The sequence below is a fragment of the Olea europaea genome, chromosome 16 (genome assembly GCF_002742605.1).
Source record: "Olea europaea var. sylvestris chromosome 16, O_europaea_v1, whole genome shotgun sequence".
Taxonomy (NCBI): Eukaryota; Viridiplantae; Streptophyta; class Magnoliopsida; order Lamiales; family Oleaceae; genus Olea; species Olea europaea.
Genome location: NC_036252.1, coordinates 4,114,860 through 4,141,660, shown reverse-complemented (window position 1 = coordinate 4,141,660; position 26,801 = coordinate 4,114,860). Strand labels below are relative to the sequence as shown.

The window sequence follows — 26,801 nt, the reverse complement described above, 5'->3', positions numbered from 1 at the left end:
ACTTCTAAAATCATTATTGCATTTCTTGTGAAATCTGCACAAAAGCTGCTTGTAAATCTTAGTGAATCTCTGAATATTCAAACTTATAGACTTTAATGTTTATGCACGTTGATCATTTCCATTTGCGTCTGTAGATGAGAATGAGAATGAATAAGCATGCTGAATTTATCACGCGGAGGTCAAATGTCACGTAGGATTGAGAAGGCATAGTTCTCTCTCTCCTCTATCTTTCTTTTCGCCCACTCATTCCGCTTATCTTATCAGCATTGAGCGGTATATATACAACAACAGAGTGCATAAAATTAGGACAAGAAGAAGGAGTTTTAGAGGGAAAAAGTGAGAGAAAGAAAGATGGGAAGAGAGATTGTGAATGGAGAAATAGAGGAGGTGTCGAGTGAGTCATTACAATATTCTAATGAAGCAAATAAATTGTCATTCTTGTCGTTAAACCATGTCTCTTATGTCTGCAAATCCGTTGAGAAATCTGTGCATTTTTATGAGAAAGTTCTTGGATTCGTCCTCATCAAGAGGCCCTCTTCCTTCGACTTTGAAGGAGCTTGGTACCTTTACTCCTCTCTCTCTCTCTCTCTCTCTCTCTCCCCCTCACACACACACACACACACACACACACATGCAGGATTTAAACACCCCCATTTCCAAAAAAAAGGAAAAGAAAATTTTCAATGCTTTCAAGAATTGGTCCATACTAATATAGTATACTCTTATGCAGTGGCGTTAGACATTTCTTTTTTCATACTGGTTTTAATCCATACTCGTCCGACCAACTCAGTTCCCCACGGCCCACCCCCACAAACAATATTAATTTATAATCAAATACTTCACATTCAAGATGTATAGGGATTAAGTGACAAAACTCGAAGAATGTATAGTTGGTTTTGAAATTGTACAAATCATCAAGGTTTGGTAGGAATTTGATTACTAATCCAAATTGAATTTAATTTGTAGGTTGTTCAACCATGGAATAGGAATCCATTTGCTTGGTGCTGCAGAAAAAGTTCCCAACAAGAAAGAGAAAATAAATCCGAAAGACAACCACATTTCATTCCAATGCACAGATATGGAACTCATCATTCAGAAATTGGAAGAAATGAAAATAGAATATGTGACAGCAGTGGTTAAAGAAGGAGGCATAACAGTGGATCAGTTGTTCTTCCATGATCCAGATGGTTATATGATTGAAATTTGCAATTGTCAAAATCTGCCAGTTCTTCCACTTTCATCCTGCCCTCTAAAGAAGCTACCGAACCCTACTAATCTCCCTACATCATCTCGCTATGGTGAGTTTTCTCAATTCACTAGCACATGTTTGGGAGTGATTTTTTGGCCTAAAAAATTGTTTTTTTTACCATTATTTCACTATTTCAACCGTTATATTTGACTTCTTCTCTCAGAGGTGTACCCCATTTTTTCCCTAACGGTCAAAAAATTAATTTTCAAAATCACTCTCACAAACAAGCTCTAAGTTTAAAAGTTCTACACTTTTTTTTTTTTTTTTGTTGGAGAAAAATTCGTAGAACTTGTCATGGTAAACATTCTCCCTGGTCAAGTAGGGATTAAAATCTAAATTTTAATCAAAGTGAAAGTTAACAATTAATTTTAATCACATATTTTATGAAGTCCACAATTTTTTTAATCTCATATTTCATCAATTTTTATCAAAATTTACTAAAAATCATATTTTAATCCCTACCAAACAAGGGTAGATAAGGTAATTTAATATGACAAAAATTAAAAGTTCAAGTTTTGACATTTTGCAAAGTACAATTTGAATAAAGAAATCCATATTTAATTAATGGAGTGACCATTAATTAATTCATCAATGCTTTGTTACAAATCACAGGAAACCAGATGCAGTGCAATAGAGAAGCACTAGAAGCTCTGATGCTTGAGAATTTGGCAATGGAAATGATGGACATTTCAATTTAAGTGCATTTTTTGCTCTTATAAGTTACAAGAATGGAGAAGAGCAAGCATTTTAATTTATAGGTAATTATGTATGTGTTAGCCTCAATAATTTATAAATGTATTAGCCTCTAAGTAATATATGTGTATTAGCCTCACCAATTTATAAACGTTCTTTTATGAGTTGAGAGTGTTTTTGAGTCCATTGAAATGTATAATTGAAAATAAAATTTGATCATTTCTCATTAATTTATAAATTTTGCCAAATGGATATAACTCCACCATAGTCTTTGGATTAATAGTGAAATATCAATCGATGTTTGATAATTTTAACGGACTACGTTTGTGAAATAAGAATCTAGTCGTAGTAGCACATTGTACTTGGGTTTATTCACCTGATTTGACTCTTGATCCTTTCACGTCTCGAGAGAAACTTATCGTTCCAGTAAAATCGTCATATAAATTTATTATTTTGTTAAAATTATGATACATGGAATTAACTCTATAATAAGCACTTTCAGCTTATAACTTGTAAACTTTAATTTGAACTTGAGCAAAACTCAGTAACAAGTACACAAATTGTAAAGATTTTAATTGAGAAAATAAATAATTTACAAAGCATTCCGACGAAACAATAAATTGAGTATAAGCATCATAATCCCCAAGTTTTTGCTCATATAAACATTCTCAAATTGTAGGATTTGATAAGCTTTATTTGTATATATAGTTTAAAATGATTTATTAAACATCGGTGACATGTATTAATCTATCGATAAATAAGTTTATGATATATCTCAATATTTAAATTAAATTTACTATCTATTAATTGACGAGAAATTAAACACATAAATTGACCCCACAAGAAAATGTAGCTTAACTTATTATATTGTCCATAATATTCGAAGTTATACAAGTTGTTTCTGATGACTAACGCTTATGTATTTATACATAATCAGCAAGTTAGACACCCAACAACTCAACATTTATAACAAATAAAAATAAAAATGTTAGACCCACAAACCGAAAGTTTCTAGTCAAAATAGATTACAGTCAAGAAAGGATTTCAAGCACATGGCAAATGTGTATGCGCGCGCGCGCACTTTATCTGGAAATACCAAATATATCCCTCAGTAAGTTACTCAACAACATAATTGTGTTGCCCCCGAGACATAGCCCAGTGGTGTAAAGGACGTGAGTGAGGTTATCTCAAACCTTGCTGATAGCCGCAGTGTGGGGGTTCGATTCCTGAAACATGGAATTGAACTCCTTGTAGACGCAGTGTACAGACAGCTCTTGGTCCCGAACCTATTGGGGTACATCCCGCGATTTACCTCCCTCACAAAGCTTTAGGGATGGAATGGTGGGAGCTCTCAAGATTAAAGTTCAACCTTTACAACATAATTGTGTCACTGAGATTATGCGTCAAATCAAAAATCTACATAGAAATAAAATTGTCTTTGTTAAAAGCAACCGCATGGATTTGATGGAGTGTCATCTTTCTTTTGTATCATAATTTGTCCTGCCAAAAATAATAATACAGATGAGGCCCATATAATTCCTAATGAAAATCGATTCTTGACAAAAATTGAGACAACCCGGGAGCATAATGTATGTAGATCACAATTATCGACATGAGCTCTTATGAAACATGATACGTTCCTTAGTCTTGTGTCTACATAGTTTAGTCCCATTACGTCTTACGTACTAAATTTTATACATCATCTTATCTACTAGTATTATTCATGTACGTAGTCCTATCGTGTGAAGTATTTTAATGTAACAACAACTAATTGATCACTGAAAAATTAAATTTTACACATAATGTTCATGACATTTTTAGTAAAATTTGGTGGGTAATAGTGAAAAATTAAATTTTATACATTATCTTGTCTACTAGTTTTATTATGTCACGTCACACTTAGTCCTACCATGTGAAGTATTTTAATGTAACAACTCATTTGATCACTGAAGGGCCGTTTGGTCCCATTATTAGTCCCACCTCTTTGTCGCTCATGGCAGACATTTTTATGCCCTCAACTTTATTTAGAAATCTCACATCCATGGAAATAATGGCACCTTTGTCATATGGCCCCATCGGAATTTTTACTTATGATGAAAGAATTAGATGTCTCATTCTTTTGCATAATATCTAAAAACTTCATTTTCACATTGATATATTCTGCAGAAAAGGTCTTGGATTATGAGGGCCACCCGGCCATAACCCAAGGGCTACCAGGCAAAAGCCTAGGGCCTCAGAAAAAATCTTAAAAAGGCATCTCTCTCTCTCTCTCTCTTCCATCTTTTCTTGAAAGTGAATTATTTGGATTCAAGAATCAAATCTTTACTCTTGGAGGCCATCTGAGTTAGTTGAAGCAATCAATAGTAACGTATGTTTCAAGGGAAGAAATATAGACAATGAACATTGATACGAGTTAGAACACTATCTGATTTCATAGAGTAGAGAAGGAAAGAATGTTGAAATGCATTGAACTTATTCAAGATTTAAAATCAATTATTAGTGCCTTTTTTCTTCCATTACTGCAAATATGGCTACTGGCGTTGTTCCATCATTACTGCCTCCAAAGTCCAAATAGGGTGTTGAAGGCTTCTAGATTGAGCTATAAAAGTGATGAGAGAAACCCAAATGCCTCAGATGCCAAGAGGAGAAGATTGGACTAAATGTGAATATCATTTTTTGTGAAATGGGAGGCTGAATATCAATTCTGGTGAAATGGGAAACTTTGGTATGAGGTTTCAATATTCATAGATTAGGTGGCTAAAGACAACTTTCAAGTATTCATGGAAAATTCCCTAATGAAAAATAGACAAAAACATGCATTTGGGTTCTTAGTTAAAATTCATATCTTGGGATGGCATGTCATGTATCCTTTCATGAAACCAAAAAAACTAGTGCTAAATAAAATGGTCAAGTTCTCTTCAAAAAAAAAATAATAATAATAATAATAATAATAAATAAATAAATAATAATAATAATAATAATACAAGTTCTATTTTTTAGATTGTAAAAAGTATTCATTAAATATAAGTATGTTATTTATTTAAAGATTGTTAGGCTTGATAAAAAAAATAAAAAAATAGTTTTAAAGTTCCTCAAAAAAATATTAGTCATCCAAGGCCTCAAAATTCTTAAGATCGGCCACGTGAGCCTTTTACACTTTCCCTTTTCCCAAGTCAATGTTTAGGCCAATTTTTGACATGGCTAAGTTTGATCTTTTACCCTTTCCCTTTTTCTGAGTCAAAACATTACTAAGCACAAAATCAATTAAAAGCACAACATTCCTATCGATTAGAAAGGCTTTAGAAGTAAAGAATTCCAACGAGAAAAGAACGCAAATTTTTACAGTAGAAAAAACCATCCTCCAGAATGTATGATAAATCATATTACTCTTGGTCAACTTTAAGGTTGTCCTTTGGATCAGATGGATCAACATATCTCCAAAAGAAACCTAAACTGCTGCCCATTATATTCATAATTACAGCTGACAATGCTGCAGGTAATGCAACCATGCCTGAGGTAAAATGAGAGGTTGCTAAAACCACTCCTAATGAGGAATTCTGCATACCAACCTGCATAGAAATACCAATTCAAAAACAAAATTTATTTATCTTTGTGAGCTTAAAAGATTGTATTAAGAAATCAACAAGCCAACAAGCCCAGATCCTTACTTTGAGTCCAGACAGAGATCAATAAGGATATTTGAACCGAACTAAGTTAGTAGATTAGTAAACAGATCTTACTTCGATAGATATTGCACGTCGTTGTGGTTCCTTAAATCCACCAAAAGCTGCAGATAGATACCTGCAAATGGATCTCAATATAATGTATATTTAATGTAAGCTATCAGTTGTGAACTAAAGCATGCCAATCTTTTTTTATTTTTTTATTTTATTTTTTTCTTTGCTATATATTTCTGAAAACTACTACTATGCCATATTTTACATTGAAAAGACCTCACGTACAAAGATGAGCTAGCAGCTTTGTAGATTTTTTTTTATTATTATTTTTTTTTCCTGCACATGGGAAAGGAAGGAACAAAAGCATAAAGGAATAGCTCAAGTGTCAAGACACTAAACCAAAGCAAACTTGCAATGGATGTAGAGGCCTATGAAGCTTATTTACCAAGTAAACGTATCATATTCCCCTTCCACGGGCAAGCCACAGTGATTTTACGCACAAAGATAACAAGAATACAAATTCATCACCTTCAATTTTTGATTTTCAAATTACATGATTCAACTTATTAAAACCCAATTATAATATGTGGAAGGGTTCCTCCATGAGCCATAATCATGACCTAGCACCAAATTTTTATCATTTGTTGAATAATTTTGTTGCGCTTTGACACCAGGCATCCCACATGGCCGATTCACCGAAGCCTCTTAGCCAAAGCCACATGGCATCCCATGTGGAGTGCATAGGACCTACCAAAGTCCACTAAATCTGGAGCATCGAAATCCACTTTCACCAAAGCGGTTCCATGTGAATGGCCATGCCAAATCCCCTTGCCGAAGTGGTGAAGAATCTCCCTTGCCAAAGTAGTGAGCCTCAACAGAGTAAAATCCGAAGCCATGCCGAAGCCTCTTGCTAAAGTGTTAAGGAAGCCCCTTTGCCAAAGTGGTGAGGCTCAACAAAGTCAAATCACCTCTACCACGACATGTGACGACCCGCATTTGAAGATCCTGAATTCATGAAATCTTGTTGGAATGATTGATTTGACTCCATATGTCGAAGTCCAGTCAACATAAGGTATAAGGTGGCTGCCCCTCTGTTGGGAGCATTTAATGAGCCATGGGCTAGTTAAGTCAAAATTGATAAAGAGGATAAGATGCTTCGGTTAAGAAAATAAGACCACGTGTCCCCTCATCAAATGGTCACCATTTCACATGTAACCCTATAAATATCCCTCCTTTGTGTCATTTTGGGTTAATGCTAATACATCAACTATAAGCTATATATTCTCTCTTTTTGAGTTTGATCTTTTGGTGCTAAAATAAGATGTTTTATCTTGATCTTTAGTTTGGTTTTAGTTGATATTTCTTATCGTGCAGTTTAGCTCATATATCTTACCGGTGCCCGAATATATTTGTCTCGTATTATCAAGCTTCTCCCCTGTCAAATCCGAGATATTATTGATCAACAATCTATCCACACATGTTGGAATTAGCTTGCACGGAAAAAAATGGACCAGTATCAATGGCCCATGTCAACTGTACAAAAAATGAAGTCAACAGATTAGCGTCGTATGTGAAAAAACACCACTAAAACCATGAACATTCCCGTGGAAAAAGTTTGTCGAAAAATAGATGGACGTCCCCTTTAAAAAATGATTTGTTCTTGAAAAAGAACAAGTGGAAGCCCCAAAAGTTAGGAAAAATCTGATAATTTAGCTAAGAAAAATTAGTTTAAATGGTGATGTCCCTTCTAGGAGAGTGAGAGAAAACATTAATGAAGAGATTCCATGAGCAGCAACCCAAGTAGGTCAGCGTCGACCCCACCACCATCATAGGTGCTATGGGATGAGGGTAGCTGCTCAACCCACCCAGGAGATGGCAACTATGGAAGCTAACATGAGAAATATCACCCACCAGAACATAGCTATGCAAGAACTTATGCAAATGCACCGTCAGGAGGTCCTCCAATTCTCCCTTTCGCACCTCAAGGATACTCTCTGCGTGAGGATAAAGTCCAAAGCCAAAGGGCCCCATCTCCTCGGCAGGCTAGAGAAGTTAACACCTAACTTTAAGTGGAGCACCAGAAATTTGGTACGGTAAGTTACCCTCGGGGAGTATTAGGAATTGGTTAGAGTTTAAAAGTAAGTTCCTCAACGTAAGTAAACGTCCTCCAGTAGGCGCTGAAGCGTTAATACTCTTTCGTCAAGTGGAAGTTGGCAATGTAATCCTTCACTACCTCCTCACCTGCTTTTTGAGCACCAGCCTTAACCCGATCAGCCTCCTATACATAGTACCTTATTTGGGTCTCCAAAAACCCATTTGCGTCCTTGAGCCCAGCATTCTCTAAGTTGGTCTTCTCTAGGCTTCGACCGTTAGCTTATGATTGTTTGAAGTTTCAACCTTCTTTATTAAGGAAGTCACTTCGCACTGGGATTTATGAACTTCCCTCTTCAGAGCTATGATCAGAGCTATGATCTCCCCTAAGGCAAAATCCAACTTAGCTGCCTCTTCAGTTCACCGAGCCCTTAACTCTCCAGCCTCAATTTTTAATCTTTTCATTTCTTCCTCTACTAAGGCCAACTTTCCAACCGACTCCTGGTTGCGCGTCTAAATATCCTTCAATACTTCTTGGCATTCCAAGGCGACCCCAAAGGCCCTAACACTTTGGCTCACCAAGCTCGCCATTAAATCCACCGCAGCACAATTAGAGATATGTCTACCACCTATCAGTCCAAAACTTGTAAAAATTTTGAAGTGGCAGCATGTCCATCATTGCTGGGACAATCTCTTCATCCTACCCAACCGAAAACCTTCCTGTTTCCAGAGGTACTTATCACTGGAGCCTTCTTCATGGCCTCAGAGGTCTACTCTACCTCCTTCGCAACCTTTTCATAGGCCTCTCTAGCCTTTTGAGTTTTTGCAATAGTGAAGGAAGATTGCATCAGCTTTAGAGGTGGTAGAGGTGGTGCTTGCTTGGCCATCAGGGTTACTTGTTGTGCCGAACTTCCCAGAGGCAAGGCCATGGGATAGCTTTCTCTTCTTTTGGGGCTCCTCTACCTTTCCCTTGCCCTTGTCAACCTTCTAGGCCCCTTCTTCATCACTTTTCTGAAACATGTTCTTTGCTGAGATGCTCCAGTTTCCCCTTACATGCTTGGCACCTTCGGAGGATGGGTTCAAAGCCCAAGAGCTCACTGTGGAAATGGCCCTCAAATTAGAAACCATGTTAGGGGTGGGGATCTTTTTCCTCTCAAAGTCATTTGCAAACGAAAAAGACAATGTTAAAATCAATACTAAATACCCAGTGCATCTACATGGAACCTCAGTATTTACCTTTTAAAGCCATCAATCCAAAGTCAGGGAAGAGTTTACTACGATCAATCAAACGATCAAAGTGGCATGACCTCAAAGGACGTCTGTAGTTATCTTCAATGACGTCCCAGTCAACTTGGGAGAGTTCGAAACGAGTCCTGAAACTAAAAACCAACAAGCGTCAAATAAAGTAATAAACAAATGACAAGTTTTAAAAGAGAAACTCACGATCTTTGGAGTACTGTCGGCACAGTGCGAGCTGGGACCTTATCTCCCTCAACCATCTGACACTTACCCTGGCCAGAACAGTGACTCTTTCCACCCTTTTCTAGAAGATAGTATGGAAGGGACACGGGCCCCCAAGGAGTCATATTATACCATCCCTTATACTCCTCTTTCCTAAATACTTAAGGTAGGAAAAGAGTTTGGAAGACAAGGGGAATATCCTCCCTAAGCAATGTCTCCTTCCAAAGGAAGTACATCCCAACCAACTGACTCCACCCATTTGGCAATAATTGGGTGGGAGCCAACATATAGGACCTCGGTACCATCCTAAAAAATGGGTGCTAGGCATACTTGCCCTAAACAAAAATTAACTGTCACACAACTCGGCCTCAGATAACAAGCATGTTCATGGGCCTCGAGTTCTAAGAGTCTTCTATAATCTGGGATTCCAAATTTCTCCCTGGTTTCAACTAATTTGGTAGAGGTCATAGTAGAAAGGATTATGGCAGCCCCCACCCCGCTCCATAATCGATGGGACCTTCATTCATGACCCAAAAAACTACGGTTGATCCCTAGACATGGCTTGCTTCCCATCCCTGGCCATTGTTACCCTCCCACTACTAGTACTAGACCTAGAAGCCATTGAAATTAAAAAAAGAAAAAGATGGAATGGAGGATAGAAGAACTAAAAAGTATCTAAATGAAAAGAAGCTCTAAGAACGTGTCGCCGAAGAACAGAAATGGTTGAAAAAGTTTTTTCGATATCGGAGAGATTAGAAGACTTTTGCAAATGTAAAAAAACAAATACAATAGCAGGTTTTTGGTTTATAGGAAGAGAAGACAAAGCTCGGACATTGGATCTAGATCTGCTTCATCTAAAGCGTCCATTTTAACCGCATTCAAGGCGTTGAACTCAAACAATTTTCCTTATTAACGCCTCAGATTGATGAGTGTATCTCACGCACGAGCTTCGGCGCGTCGGTCCCAAGATGCAGCAACATGGCCATCATCGCACATTCAATATGTAACAACTGTACGTGTATTAGAAGTCAAAACACTTCAGTTGTCTTTTCTTGATAACATACAAAAAATCAAATCATTGGCACTATTATCGAAAGTATAATTTATTGTCAATCAAATTAAGGAGCCTCAGCAGTTCAGCACTTCCAAGCTTCGGCTCCTCAAATGAATTTCAGCTATTTTTATTAAATTAAGGAGCCTTAGCAGTTCAGCACTTCCATGCTTCAGCTCATCAAATGAATTTCAGCTATTTTTAGCAATTCGGCACCACATAAGGATAGGATGACATACGAAAATCGGGTTTAGCTTCGAACTCCAACTATGATATCAATATCAATACTTGGACTTGGGGGACTATTGTGTTGTCGAAAACCTAACCATGATAGGAAAATCTAACCATACGAGACACAGGTTTAGCTTCAAACTTCAATTATGATATCAATATCTATACTTGGACTCTAGGGACTATTGTGTTTTGAAAACCTAACATGACATGAAAACCTACTCTAAAAAAATTCCACTCAAGACAAAAGTCTATGGATGACATGAATAACCATACATGAAATTTGAGGACTATTGTCGCACTTCGCCACCTGGCATCCCATGTGCTCGATCCACCGAAGCCCCTTTGCCAAAACCACATGGCATCCCACGTGGAGTGCATAGGACCTACAAAGTCCACTAAATCTAGAGCATCGAAGTCCACTTTCACCAAAGCGGTTCCATGTGAATGGCCATGCCGAAGCCCCTAGCCAAAGTGGCGAGGAAGCCCCCTTGTCAAAGTGGTGAGGCTCAACAAAGTCAAATCCGACATTCTACGACAAAGTGTGACGACTAGCATTTGAAGATCTTGAATTCATAAAATCTTGTTGGAATGATTGATTTGACTCTTGTAACGAGTAATAAGTCGAAGTCTTGTCAACATAGGGTATAGGGGTGGCTATCCCTTTTTTAGGAGCATTTAATGCGCCATTGGCTAGTTGGATCAAAATTGATACTTAGAATAAAATGCTTCGGTTAAGGAGATGAGGCCACATGTCCCCTCATTTAATGGTCACCATTTCACATGTAACGCTATAAATATCCCCCTTGTGTCATTTGGGGTTAATGCTAATACATGAACTATAAGCTATATATTCTCTCCTTTTGGGTTTGATCTTTTGTTGCTAAAGTAAGATGTTTGATCTTGATCTTTAGTTTGATTTTAGTTGATCGTTCCTTATCATACAATTTCGCTCATATATCTTGTCGGTGCCTAAACATAGTTGTCCCGTGTTATCAAGCTTCTCCTACGTTCAAATTCAAGATATTATCGACCAATAATTTGTCTACACGTATTGGAATTAGCTTGCATGGATACAAGTGGATCCGGTATTTGTTGTCCACGTCAACAATACAAAAAACGAGGTCAACCAATTTCATCTAAAAGCATAAGTTATGGAGAGGGTACACAATAACTTCTTTAAATTTAGTCTTCAACTAGATCCTTCGCATGTAGACTGGATTCATTTTCTATTGACGACCTAAAGGGTGTACAAGTTTTATAGCGACGAGACACTCGGGACCTGTCTCTAATCTCTTACCATATGCGCTATCCTTTTCAGCCTATTTTCTCATTTTTTTAACCATAGTTTCTATTACATTCTACTATTTTTTTCATGAAGAATGCAAGAATAGATTCAGATCACTAATAAAACAAAAAGGAAAATCTTACCCAACAAAGAAACCTGCAAAATGCAGCAACACTACTGAAAGTGCTATAACCCCAAAGTCGCCAGAGAGTATTGTTTGAGCACGTTGAAGGAGAGGTAGATCAGATGCTAACGACGTACCAAAGACCGAAGACATCAGATGCACCACATTTTCTGAGAACACGCTGAAAAATAAACAAAGCCAACAAACTAAGATGGCAAGAAAGAAAAAGGGAGTGGAGACTGGAAGGTTGAGAAGGAGATTAACGAGTGAACCAACTCTAAATTAAAAGATAAGAGCCTTATTTATTTTGACCAAAAATTAAAGTTACTTTTGAAATAAGCCACTTTTTTTTTTTTTTTTTGCTTAAAAGTAAGAAAATATAGTAGCTTATCAAACCAAGTTTGGAAACGAAAAGTTTACATAAAAGTAACTTTTACTTTTTTTAAAATTTAACCATCACTCAGATTCAATAACTAGAACCTGCAAGCAAGCAGTGATGAAGCTAACACAGCTAACAGCGGTGCAAATGGCGTCACCATTTTCACAGCTTCAGGGAATGTGCTCTGCAAGTAAGATCCTAGCAGAATTGGAGCAACCACCACCTACACAGAGTCGTAATCATGAAACACATAAACAAAGAAATAAAATTGGAGAGTTGGATATAGTGATAATGTCACCTGCATGGTGCTAATTGAAAGTTGAATAGCATCCACAGGAACATAAGCTCCTGCTAGAATCTTGGTCAAAAAGGGAGTAAGAATCACGGCTCCAAGTGTGGTACATATTGTCATTACTATAGATAATGGTACATCTCCTTGGGCAATTAAGGTTACCTGTAATACTATTTACAACGAAGAAAATGAATTGGAAGTTTTGTGTATATTTTTATTTAATATCTCAGAACTGGAACAACAGATACAAATTAAAGCTTTAATGGAATAGTATAGACTAAGAAATTACAGTAGCAAGAGAATGTGCTTTAGGTATGTGTATATTTTTATTTAATATCTCAAAACTGGAACAACAGATACAAATTAAAGCTTTAATGGAATAGTATAGACTAAGAAAATACAGTAGCAAGAAAATGTGGTTTAGCTCCACCTAAACCATGATTGTCTAAAGTCATCCTTGATCATAGAAAGCAAAAAAATTGAAAAGAGAGAAGAAGAAGAAGTCAATTTCATGTGCATATAAGTTGTGCCCATTATGAAACAATTGGTATTCTTAATATAAGAATAAGAACATCCCTTATTTATCGCGATTCAAAGACATATGAACTCAGGATATTACACTACAACATCAATCTCACCCTCCAGCAGAAACAAGTTTTAGGAACATAACAAAGGTGAGAAATTCAGAAAACCAGCTATTGACAACTTGGATGAACTGAATTTACAACTTGAGCTCAATGTCTTCAACGCTTAGCTGACAGGGAAGAACATAGAAGGTCATCCATGTCCCTTTAACTTGTGGTTAAGCAAATCAGTTAATAAGAAGCAGAGGACAAAAGAAGTTATTCTGTTGAGAAACTAGGCCCTATTCCCTACCTATTCTTTTAGAAAATTGGGTGATATACTGCTTTTTGTCTTCATAGGAAGACAAAAATTATATCGAATGTGATGGTTTCAGATACGAATAATGTTAAGATAATTACAGACACAATAAACGTGATTGAACTAGTAACTTATATTCATTATGATTCAGATAAAGCCACAGAAAGGAACGAAGGGGATGGAAGTCTATTACATTCAATTAGCTTTGTGAATGCAACCCAATAAATATAGGAAAGTCATCAGGAACCTATCAGTAATATATTGAGAGCTCTGTAATGACTCGTTAAAGAAAAACAATTGAAAGCATCTTTTGAAATCTTTTTCACACTATTTTTAGTACTTATCCAGTCAAGATTTTTGCAAATTAAGTAAAGACTGGTTTCAATTGACTCTAGGCTCCAACTGTAACTAATAAAAATCAGAGCAGCTTGCGCTCATACAAAAGCCTTTGCAGTTTGATTATTTCACGCCATTACAATGAAAAGTAAAAGAGAAATGCCATATCTATAAAAGATGTCAAGAAAGGATAGTTCTTACCACATTGGATGCTGTACCTCCCGGGCAACAAGCAAGCAATATCAAACCTACTGAAAGAGATGGTGAGAGTCCCAAAAACTTGCTAATTATCGTACCAAAGACTGGCATAATTGTTTACTGTGCAGCACATCCAAAAAGTATCTGAGAGAAAAAAATTCAAAGATATTGTGACTTTTGGAATCCTAAACCACAATAAATTATTTCTGTAGTTTCTGTGCAGAAGCTAATGGGTTACCACATGCGTGAAACATTCGACTGACCTTTCTTCTAATAATTTCATATTCCTGAGGTTACTATGATGCTCATCTAAAATGCAAAACAGATGTTCATAAGACTCTGCTCAATTTACTTTCCAAGAATAAACATAAAAGTAGTGCTTAACTCTCAGTAACAGAACTTCCAATCGATCATTTTTGGTGAAACAGTAACAGTCGATGAATATCAACTGTAAAGGATAATAATCTGGAATTAACAGGAAGAAGAGTAGATAACATCCATGGCTGCAGGGGTGAGTATTCTTAAACAAAAGCACCAAAATTAAAATAGAGTGAACAATGTGAACTCAGAGCGGCCCTCAAGGTGTACGAGTTCAGACCAAAAAAAATCTGTTATAGGTGTGTGCGTGTGTGCATATTTAACATATTTTATTATTTTTAAATTTTTATTATTATGTTAAGTTAAAGGATGCTATTTATGAAAAAAGAGTAAAAAAATATTATATTACATAATATTTTTTTAATTTAATATATTATTCAAAAAATTTATTTATTATTCTATCTTTATTTTACCAGCACAATTTAAATGTTCAATTAACTTCGTTAACCAATTACCAACCGAGCAACCACATGAGCATGGTACCCTTGACCTTCCACAACGAATCCAAGCTCTTATACATATTGATAGATATGGATTATCTAACATTTGAGGGCGTTAGCTTGGTTTTCAATTGTTTGCATTGCATCGAAAGTAACACTTCTCCTCCTATTTCTTCAATTCATATGTTGCATTTTTTTGCTTTTGGAAGGTCAAATTTACACCCTCCTTGCATTCTCAAGGCTTTTATTTTTATACACTTGGGATATCCAAACCCCTATCAGCATTCATTGGTGGTGCCTGAAACTCACTAGGGTTTTGTTGATATTTTGCTTTTAAAAAAAAAAATAAGAAGAAGCAATCTGAAATTCAATTAACTTCATTGGATGATGCTAATTTGAAAGTATGTTGTGATCATCTTGATATTGTTATAAGACATAATTTTTTGCGATTCTGATGTCTATGCTTTTTTGAAAGTTAAAAATTTTAAGAAATCTTTTACCAAGAGAAACAAAGACGGCTTTTGATATAATAACTTATTTGAAAAGATCGGATTGCTTTCCAAATAAATTTATTGCTTATAAAATACAATTGACAATTACTTTGACTGTGCATCTGCCAAAAGAAATGTTTTCAACATTGAAGTTATTAAAAACTTATTTGCGGTCAACCATGTTACAAGAACGATTGAATGAGCTAGCTTTGACATCTATTGAACATGATTTGCTAGAACATATTGATTACAAAATTTTAATGAGCAAGTTTGTTTCTAGAAATGTTTACACATGATTTGTTGCATTTCAGGGTTTACACGTGTTATTTGCTGTTTTTAATTTCAAAGTTTGCTCATATGGAATTGCATGAAGATGTTAGTGGCTTGGATGGTTCTTTGCGATAATATATAAACTTTGATGAAGTTCGGGAGGTACTTTTAAGTTTTACTTGTACTTTTCTTATTCACGACATGTAAAAAAAATAAAAATGTGTTCAAATGTCACATTTTTGCAATGAAATAATATTATTGGAATATATTTTTTTCCTTAATATATTTCATATATTAATTACATGAAAGCGGCACTATTTTAAATATCACATTTCACATCCAAAATCTTAGAGCCGTCCCTGGTGACACTGCATTACAAACACGTCTACCATTGAAGAATATGCTACTTGGAGTCTTGGCATTTCTATAAAATATGTTGTATCAAATAAAGTGATCCTAAACAAGGTAATGAATACTTTAAAAGACTATCTAAACATGAAATATTCCAGATTTGCAATTTTGGAATAGAACCAAATCCCAAATCTTACAAGCACATCTCTCGCACCCCCCAATAGAAGTAACAGTGCAGTTCAGAATTTTCAATGGATAAATTTTACAGGAAAACAAATTAACAATCTACAAGTTTCAAAATCATTTAATTTTTAGGTGCCAACTCAATTAGCAGTGCAGTTTAGACATTTCATTCTACTGGTTTATTGGCCGAAGAAACTAATACTACTTCAAACTTCTCCAAAGAATTAAAACAAATCATGCTTCAGTATTGTCTATGGATTTCGAAAAAATAATGACGTGTTGGGAAGAACTCTTCTTCTAGTAATACACAGCGGAATAATTTTTTCCTCTTTCGTGTGATAAATGGGATATTAACAAAAGTCAAAGATATGAAAATAAATTGATAAGAAGAATGCCAATTTTAACGTGTAAAATTCTTTTGATGCAAAAGAAAAATCACAAGACCGTAGTGTACTTCAACTTCCACTATATCACAAATAATGGGATTACAGGACTCACAATAACATCAAGAAAGAAATAGTTTCTTAGCTAAATAGAGGCACTAACTCTCTCTAATGTTCTTTCTACCCGAGGTAGAGTTCTCTCCCAATTTTTTTCTCAAACAGATGCTCTCAAAATTGCCCCTCAAGTATGACAAACTCTCACCCTATTTATAAGAAAACATTGGGTGGAAGCGTTGTAAATGGTAAGTTTATTAGTGAATGACAATTATACCCCCTGCAGCTTTAAAAATTATTACCGTTATATCCCTGATTCTTCTCTATAAATATAGAACTTTGATTCTTAATAAAACAGATACAAGTCTACTGACTTTTATTTTCTCTCCTCTTTTTCCCTCTTTTCATAATACGTTATCAGCACGATCATCTCAAAATTAAAGTAAATTATTTAGAAGATTTATAATGGATTGTCAAGATACCTGCTCGATTGATAGTGCAATTACACATATCATTCTTTAAAACCAAAATTATTTTTTGACTCAACATTAGCAAAAAATAATGTTAATACGATATCAGGTGCATCGAATATAGTTGAAGGCTCAAAAGAACTTGTATTATTTTACCAAATAATGCAAAATTATATATTGACGATGAACTTTATTCCAACAAATCCAAAAGAAATTTGCTTAGTTTTAAAGATATATGCTGCAATGGATATCACATTAAGACAATGCAAGAAAATAATGTTGAATATCTTTGCATAACATCTTTTGTATCTGGTGAGAAGCAGATAAAAGAAAAATTTCATGCACTCACATCTAGCATGTATTATACATTTATAAAAATGGTTGAATAAAGTATTGTCACAAACCAGAAATTCGTTAACCCAAAAAAATTTTATACTTTGGCATTATCAACTTGATATCCAAGGGCTATAATGATGCATTGAATAATAAACAACTCACATGGATATCCTTTAAAGAACCAAAAGTTATTTTACCTGATAATTGTTAGTGTATAGCTTGTTCGAAAGGCAAGTTAATCACTGGGCCTTCGATTACAAAGGTCAATATTGAATCTCCAACTTTCTTGAAAAAATTCATAAAGATATATGTGGGCAAATACACCCACCATGTGGACCATTTTGTTATTTTATGATATTAATTGATTCTTCTACTGGATGGTCACATGTTTGCTTACTTTCCATTAGGAATGTAGTATTTGCTAGACTATTTTCTCAAATCATAAAATTACGAGCTCAATTCTATGATAACTCAATCAAGACTGTTCTTCTTAACAATGCTAGTGAATTTATATCACAAGAATTCGATTATTATTATACGTTAATTGGGATTGTAATTGAACATTTGGTTGCACATGTTCATACACAAAATGGTTTAGCGGGGTTGTTCATTAAAAGTTTACAACTAATTGCTAGACCATTACTTATGAAAACAAAACTCCTAACTTCTGTTTAGGGTCATGCCATATTACATGTGGCATCATTGATTCGTATAAGACCAACTACCTATTATCAATATTCACTTTTGCAACTAACATTTGATCATGAACCTAATATTTCTCACCTACAGGTTTTTTGTTGTGCTATCCAAGTCCCAATTTCACCCCCACAACGTACTAAAACGAATTACCAACAAGGACTTGGGATTTTTGTGAGTTTTGATTCAACATCTATTATTAAGTATCATGAAACTTTATTGGGTAATTTATTTATTACACGTTTTGCATATTGACATTTTATAAAATAAGTTTTCCAACTCTAGGAGGGAAAAACTACATTCTGAAAAATAAGGTCAAATTTATTGGAATGAAACGACTCTATCTCACTTTGATCCTCATAATAATAAATGAGAGCAAGAGGTTGAAAAAATCATTTATTTGCAAAAAGTTGAAAATTAATTACCTGATATATTTGTTGACACATAAAAAGTGACAGTCATATATACCAGCAGAAAATACTCTAACAAAAATTGATGTCCTCAAAGGAAAATCTGTTGTAGCAAATGAATATCAAATACACCAGAAGTGTGGTCTACCAGTTGGTTCAAAAGGCTCTGTACCTCGAAAAAAAAGGTATGGGAGAAAAACCAACCAAAAAAATCAGAAGAAGTAGCACTAGAAAAAATTGATCAATCAAATATTGAAAATATGGTTCCTAAAGAATCACAAGCGTCCAAAAATAATGAGATTTCAATAAATTATATGTTATCTCATAAATTATGGGAACGAAATGATGTTATAGACAATATTTTCACCTTTAACATGGTTTTTGATATTACGTAAAATGAGGACCCTGAACCACATTATATTAAAGACTGTCAACATAGAAATGATTGATCAAAATAGAAAGAAACCATAGAAGCGAAATTGAATTTTTTAGAGAAACGAAAAGTGTTTGGACCTATAGCTTGAACACTGGGCGAGGCGGGGCAATTTTCTTTCCCCGTTTTTTGCCCCGTTTAATTTTTTTTTTTTTAATTCCGAGTTTAATAAAATACGGATAACATTCAAGTTGAACTTTTAATAAAGAATGCCCTTACTTTATGCAAATTTAAGTTTTTGTTTTGGGATAAAATTATTTATAGTGTAAAATGATTTTTAGAGAATGTGTAAATAAAAAGTATGAAAAAATTATAGGTCTACATGTAAATTATGTTATTAAAAAAATTGTGATAGAAAATAAGTTTAAATAAAAAGCGATTTTGAAATATGTTGCTTAGATGAACTCTAATTAAAAAAAAAAATCACGGGGTAGGTTCTGGGCGAAGCATCCCCTCCCCGCGATGGGGCGGATTTTTTTGCCCCATTCGGGGTGAGGTAAATTGCCGTCACTACCCGTAATGAACACAATCACTTGTAGATTTTTAATTAGTTTAATTGTCTCACAAAGGCTCGATATGTGCCTTATGGACGTAGTAAATGTCTATTTATATGATTCACTTGATGGTGACATGTATATGAAAATCCCCAAAGAACTTAAAGTGTCAGGAATAAATGATACATGCCAGATAACCATTTCTTAATTAAATTGCAAAGATGATTATACGGATTGAGTGTTTGTTTGGTAGAAATTTTGATAATTGATTTTTTGACTGTTAGATATAAAGTGGGTCCTACCTGCGCGAGAAGAATTCAAAAATAACGACTGTAATAATGAAATAACTGCTAAAAATTGATTTTAATTGAATTAATAGCTATACCAAACAAGCTCTGAAACAGTCAGGACACATATGGTATAATCGCATTAGTAAATATTTGTTGAATGGAAGTTATAAAAATGACGATGTCTATCCATATGTTTTAATAAAGAGAACAAATATTAGATTTGCAATTGTAGTAGTTTATGTTGATAATTTAAATTTAATTGGAACTTCTGAAGAGCTCAATAAAACTGCAAATTATTTGAAAAATGAATTTGAAATGAAAAATTTGGGAAAAATCAAATTTTGTCTTGGGGTTGCAGATTGAACGCTTTTCAAAAAGATTATTTGTTCATCAATCTACATATGCAGAAAAAGTTTTAAAACGTTTTTATAAAGATAATGCACATTCATTAGCATCATTTATGGTTGTTTGATCACTTGATGTGAAAAATGATCCATTTCGTCCACTTGAAAATTAAAAAAGTTTCTCGATCCTGAAATATCATATCTTAGTACAATTGGAGCATTAATTTATGTTGCAAACTGCACTTGACTCAACTTAGTTTTTTCTATAAATCTCCTTATAAGATATAACTCTATACCAACTCAAAGACATTGGAATGGTCTTAAACATATTTTTCGTTACCCAAAGAGCACTGTTGTTTTGGGATTACTATATTCTCAAAAGACGGGATCCGCTTTAATGGGATATGCAGATGCAAGTTATCTCTCTGACCCACATAAAGCTAAATCACAAACAGGATGTGTTTACTCATGGAGAAATAGGATATGGAGATCGATGAAGCAATCTTTGACAACAACATCCTCAAATTATTCTGAAATTATGGCGATCCATGAAACAGGTAGAGAATTAAGAAACATGACCCATCATATCCAAGAATCATGTGAATTAATTTTAACAAAGGCTAGTCCAACAATTTTGTATGAAGACAATGCAACTTGTATTTCACAACTCAAATGACGCTATATCAGAGGTGACAGGACTAAGCCCTTATTTGAGCCTCATTCTTCAAGAAATTCATTTTTTCAAAACTCATTTTCAACTACACATTGTTTCCTATCAATCGGTCAAATTTTAACCGATTCCGACACCGTCGCGAAAAATGACGAAATTGCCCCCGGCGCGATTTTTGTTTCCGATCAATCGGTCAAATTTTAACCGATTCCGACACCGTCGCGAAAAATGACGAAATTGCCCCCGGCGCGATTTTTGTTTCCGATCAATCGGTCAAATTTTAGCCGATTCCGACACCGTCGTGAAAAATTACGAAATTACCCCCGGCGCGATTTTTATTTCCGATCAATCGGTCAAATTTTAGCCGATTCCGACACCGTCGGAAAATGATGACGAAATTGCCCCCGACGCGATTTTTGTTTCCGATCAATCGGTCAAATTTTAACCGATTCCGACACCGTCGCGAAAAATGACGAAATTGCCCCCGGAGCGATTTTTATTTCCGATCAATCGGTCAAATTTTAGCCTATTCCGCCACCGTCGCGAAAAATGACGAAATTGCTCCCGGCGCGATTTTTGTTTCCGATCAATCGGTCAAATTTTAACCGATTCCGAAACCGTCGTGAAAAATTACGAAATTGCCCCCGACGCGATTTTTATTTCCGATCAATCGGTCAAATTTTAGCCGATTCCGACACCGTCGCGAAAAATGACGAAATTGCCCCCGGCGCGATTTATGTTTCCGATCAATCGGTCAAATTTTAGCCGATTCCGACACCGTCGCGAAAAATTACGCGTAAATCTAAATTTTTCCTCAATTTTTAACCACGCATTCTCCATCAATCTACTATTCAAAATGCATTCTTCCCCCAAAATGGGCCTCAAACAAAGGCTATGCATATTTCTCAAAAATTCTTCCATATACATGAGCTTCAGAAGTATGGTGACATCAATGTTCAAAAAATCGTTCAAGTGACAATATAGCAGATTTTTTCACAAAAGCACTGCCGAAATCTACATTAAAAAATTAGTTTACGAGATTAGAATGCATCGGCTCAAAGATTTTCAATAATCAACGTAAGAGGGAATAACTGTACACTTTTTCCTTCACTTACGTTTTATCATACTAGATTTTCCTAGCAATGTTTTAATGAGGTAGCACTTATTTTTAATACTCCAAAATAAACATACTCTTTTTGCTTCGTTCGATTTTTTTTATCCCATTGAATTTTTAACAAACAAGGTTTTAACGAGGCAGCTATATTATAATGTGTCATTCAAGGGGTGTGTTGTAAATGATAAGTTTATTAGTAACTGACAATTGTACCCTACAGCTCGAGAAATTATTACCGTTATATCCTTAATTCTTCCCTATAAATATAGGGTTTTGATTCTTAATAGAACACACACAAGCCTATTGACTTTTATTTTTCTTCACTTTTTCTCTCTTTTCATAGCAGGAAGAAAACAATTTGAATTTTATTTCATTTCCTTGCCATTTAACTTCATTGGTTGGAATAAGATAATTTTAATTTTACTCCATTCCTGGTTAAACTTCTTGATTAGTTGAAGGAATAAAACATGAACTTTAATTCATTAACTTGTCAAACTTCTCCACCTTTATGTCAACAATAGTAGTTGTCCATAATCTTCACTTGGTAAAAGAAGTAAAATTGATATTCTCTTCCTTGAAAATTTGATAACATGTAGTAAAATTGGTTTTTGTCCACCCTACTTGTGGCGGACCACACAACAAATTTTCCCCTCCGCCTCATGTGGCAGGTTCTACCAAACCCGCTTTTTACCTACAAGCTTCAAGCTTCTTCTTAGGCAAAGATTTCTTCAATGTATTCGATTCATCATTATTGGTATAAATTTTCTCCAAATTCAACTGCTTGGCTTCAAGTATATCATGAATCCAATGGTACCTGACATCAATATGCTTGGATCTACAATGAAATGTTGAGTTCTTAGAGAGGTGGATAGCACCTTGACTGTCCAGTAAACAACACATTTTTCTTGTTGTAATCCCAATTCTTGAATGGGAGGTCCAACAATTTTTGTGAGGTTCGGCACATGTAGGGTGGAAAAACCAATTTTGGTACAAATATCCAGGAAAAGGAAAAGTAATTTTGCTTCTTCTACCAAGTGAATATTATGTGCAACCATAAAGGTGGAGAAGTTTGACAAGAAAATGAAGTAAAGCTCAAATTATCTTCTTCCGATCAATAAAGAAGTTTCAAGTCAATAAAAATGTTTGACAAGAAAATGGAGTAAAGTTTAATTTGTCTTCTTCCAACCAATTAAATAAATGGGAAAGAAATGAAACAAAGTTTAAATTGCCTTTTTCCATCCAATGTTTTCCTATAAATATGGGGAGAGTTTTTCGTATTTGAGAGAGAATTTTGGAGAGCCTATACTAGAGAGATTAGAAAGAAAATTGTGGGGGCTCTCTACTTTGTGTAGAAATAAAAATAGAAAGTTAGTGCCTCTTTGGAGAGCTTTTTCGATGTTATTGTAAGTCTTCTAATTTCATTTTTTGTGATACAGTGAAAGTTGAAGTGGACTAAGGCCTCGTGATTTTTTTATTTATTATTATTTTTTATTTTTTTTGCATTAAAAGATTTTTACACGTTCTTCTTATCATTTATTTGGCTTTGTCAATATCCCGTTTTGACACACAAAAGAGGGAAAATTATTCCTTTGCGTATTACTAGTAGACGAGATTTTCCCAACATGACATGCTACTAAAGCATTGATGATGGATCAAAACATTAATCAAGCAAACAATTTCAAGTTTCAAAATCAAAGTCGCAGAAAAGTAGCTTTATGACAAAACTCACAGAAAGAGGCCTTCGCTTGAACAAATTGATCAAGTCTTTGAGCTTCAAGGTAATGCCCATAGCCAACATAATGAACCCAAGTGTCAAACTATACGAAGTGGGGCCAGCCTTCACGAACCAAGAGAAAGTGGAAGGTCTTAAGCAAGCAATGGTCCCTCCAACAGTCACATAAAGAGGATACAGGCTTGCTGCACTGGCCAACCAACTTTCCCATCTGGGATTTGCTGGAGTCGAAGCTAATTGTCCAGAATTTCCATGTAAATAACAGTTAATGGGAAATCTTGAATTTGAAATATTTGGCAGACTGGAAATGCTAATAGGGTTGGCGGGTTTCGAGAGTGGGATTCTTCGATGGGTTTTATGTGGGAAGGAAATGAACGGAGTGAACCAGCGGCAGAGAGAAAAAGACATTGCTGATTTCTGGTTTCATACGATTTTGTTAGCAGCTTTTGTATACTTTGAGAGAGATGATGAAAACCGTGGGGGAAATCAAGCGAGGCTCACTTTGGCCATTAATTGGGAATTCTATGGGACCCATATGAACCATTGTGAACAAAATTCTATTTAGCCCTCATTTACCACCATTAAATTTATAATACATTTTTCTCTCTTTTTTTTAAACAATATATTCTCTAATAAAATAATATTATCATAAATTAAACACTTTTCTTTCTTTGTCGACCACACATTATCTAAAAAAATATTATTCCAAAAATTATAACATCAAATAATGGCTCTGAGCTACATAAAAATGCTCCTTTGTCAAATCCAGTGTTATTGAACCCGAACTGGCCTGTTCGTTCCAGAAATTGTTAAATCAAACCATAGTCCAACCCGAGCCTCATTAATTTTTGAGGAAATTACAGGATTCTCGGTATTTAAAGATGTGAATGCAAAAATCAAGTTTTTTAATCAGAAATCATATATTATTTATACCCACACTACCTAATCCAAACAAGCCCTAATCATTTTTTCATATCCTCAGATTTTTCACTTCTCTCCTCCCTTTATCTCTCTCTCTCCACCATCTCCCTCTCTACCCTCTCTCTTTCTCAAACCTCCATCATTGTTGAAGAGCGCCACCGCCGGAGACGCGAGAGTCGAGCGACGACATAGTTGCTGCGATGTGACGCCCTCGCAGCCAGTGTTGTGACCAATCTGGCCAGTCGAAGTCGTTGCTTGTCGATCTGAGCGCTGCAGAGTTAGCGCTCACAGCGGCGTCATCGTGGTTACGCTGTGCGACCAGCTAGTCGACGGAGATACAACAGTGGCTCGATGCGCAGAAGTGTGTAAAAGTAGGTTTGTTGGTGCGGTGTGAGTGGAACCCGGTTTGTGTTGGTGGCGTGTGATGTGAGTTCTATGTGGAAGTCAATTTTGTTGGTGCTATGTGGGTGTTGTGGTGTGGTGTGGTGCAGTGTGGTGATGTTCGTATTTTTGGCGGCGACATTGTTGGTGGTGGATCTGGAGGCGGCGATGGTGTGGTTCAGACGACGATGGTGGTTTTTTTTTGTGTTTGGTGGTGGTGGTGGATCTGGTTGCATTGATTTTGTTGGTGTTGGTGTTGGTGTTGGCGTTGGCGGTGGCAGTGGTAGTGGCAACGGGGTGATGGTGGTTGCAAGTGACGGAGGTGACAGTGGAGTTGGTGGTGATCTGCTATTTGACCTGTGACCTTAAAATTCGATCATCTGTGACTAAAAAAAGTAATATGTGACTATTAAATTTGAAAATATATGACCTGTGACTATAATTTTTTGGATTTGTGATCTAAAATTTTTTCATCTCTGACCTCTTCATAATCTGTAACTTATCAAAATTATGATTTGTGACCTCGAAAAAATCTGTAACCAATTAATTTGTTGATATGTGACCGATAAATAAAATATGTGACCTATAATTGTGAATATGTGATCATGAATAGTATAACAATGGCTTTATTATTATTATTTAATAAATATTTTTAATTAATTAGCTAAAACCTGATTTTTGCATTAAAGAAACTTGTAATCTGAATTTTGAATTGGGCATAGTTAACACCTGATTTATGAACTCTTCCCTTAATTTTTTTACTGTGCAAGTAACCCGCTAAAAGCCCAAATGAACCGTCAATTTTTCCACCAAACTGCTGGCCCAATTTTAAAGAAACCACCAAGTCCACATAGCTTATATAAAAGAGGAAATTAGGCCAAATGCTCTAAAAAGTGACTCAATTAGATTAATACTCTAAATTAATTAAACATCATGTAAACCACGTATTAATTACGTCCTAAACTAAAACAAACCCCCAAAACCCAAAATCTCCCAGCTGAGTACAGAGGAAATATGGTAACACCAAGGGAAGCCATAATGAAATCTAAACTTTAGTTCTCGTTGCTTACAGACCAAGAAAGAAGAAACTGGAACACTAAATAGCACACCAGCCAAATTGTTTGACAAACAAATGAAGAATCATCGCCAACTTTCCAAATTTTTCTTAAGCCATCGACATTAGAAGAAGAACCTAGAATGTTGCATAAAATTTTCCATCCCACCGCCATTGAAGAATTAACTTTCCAGGAAATCATCACCAACTTTCCAAATTTTTCTTAAGCCGTCGACATTAGAAGAAGAACCTAGAATGTTGCATAAAATTTTCCATCCCACCGCCATTGAAGAATTAAATTTCCAACCATAGATATCCTGGGATATATATATATATATATATATATATATATATATATATTGTTGCATCTAAGTGTGAGAAGCAAGAAGAAAAACAGACGGAGAAAGAGAGAGGCAGTGTATAACATATATATATATATAGAGAGAGAGAGAGAGAGAGAGAGAGAGAGAGGCAGTGTATAACATATAGAGAGAGAGAGAGAGGTGTGCTGCTGGAAAAATAGTTAGTAGAGTGATTGTTTTCATTTTGAGTGACATTAGTGTATTTGTTTGAAATTGTATAACTAATTTTATATCAATAAAATTGTTATCATTTTTTTTATTTGCTATCACTTTTTTAATTTGTGTCACTTTTTTGAATTTGTCACTTTTTTTAAAAAAATTTCTATCACTTTTTTTAATTTTTATCACTTTTTTATATTTGTCAGTTTTTTTAACATTTGTCATTTTTTTCAGTCACATTCTTGATTTCTATTAATTTTTTAAGTGACATACATCACTTTTAAATAGAAGTGACATTGTATGTCATTTTTTAAGAAAAAGTGGCACTTAACTCTTAAAAGTGACATTTTGTCACTTTTTTTTAATTAAAAAGTGACAATTTTTGTAGAAAAAAGTGACATTGTGTCACTTTTTAATATCACGTGGTATTTGT

General features: G+C 35.1%; 1 protein-coding gene and 1 pseudogene across 1 annotated transcript; one reads left to right on the top strand and one right to left on the bottom strand.

Moving 5' to 3' along the window:
* Window positions 1-285: 285 nt before the first annotated feature.
* Window positions 286-2,172, top strand: LOC111411780 (metallothiol transferase FosB-like). Its single transcript, XM_023042379.1, has 3 exons — window positions 286-560; window positions 967-1,298; window positions 1,862-2,172. The coding sequence occupies exons 1-3, from the start codon at window positions 352-354 to the stop codon at window positions 1,945-1,947; spliced, it is 627 nt and encodes a 208-aa protein (XP_022898147.1). The 5' UTR covers window positions 286-351; the 3' UTR covers window positions 1,948-2,172.
* A 3,015-nt stretch (window positions 2,173-5,187) lies between these two features.
* On the bottom strand, window positions 5,188-24,003 carry LOC111411779 (annotated as a pseudogene).
* Between the last annotated feature and the right edge of the window lie 2,798 nt (window positions 24,004-26,801).

Coding starts and splice junctions, on each gene's coding strand:
- LOC111411780 (XM_023042379.1), top strand. CDS start 352: ATGGGAAGAGAGATTGTGAATGGAGAAATAGAGGAGGTGTCGAGTGAG. Junction 561..966: donor TTCGACTTTGAAGGAGCTTG/GTACCTTTACTC, acceptor TTTAATTTGTAG/GTTGTTCAACCATGGAATAG. Junction 1,299..1,861: donor CCCTACATCATCTCGCTATG/GTGAGTTTTCTC, acceptor TACAAATCACAG/GAAACCAGATGCAGTGCAAT.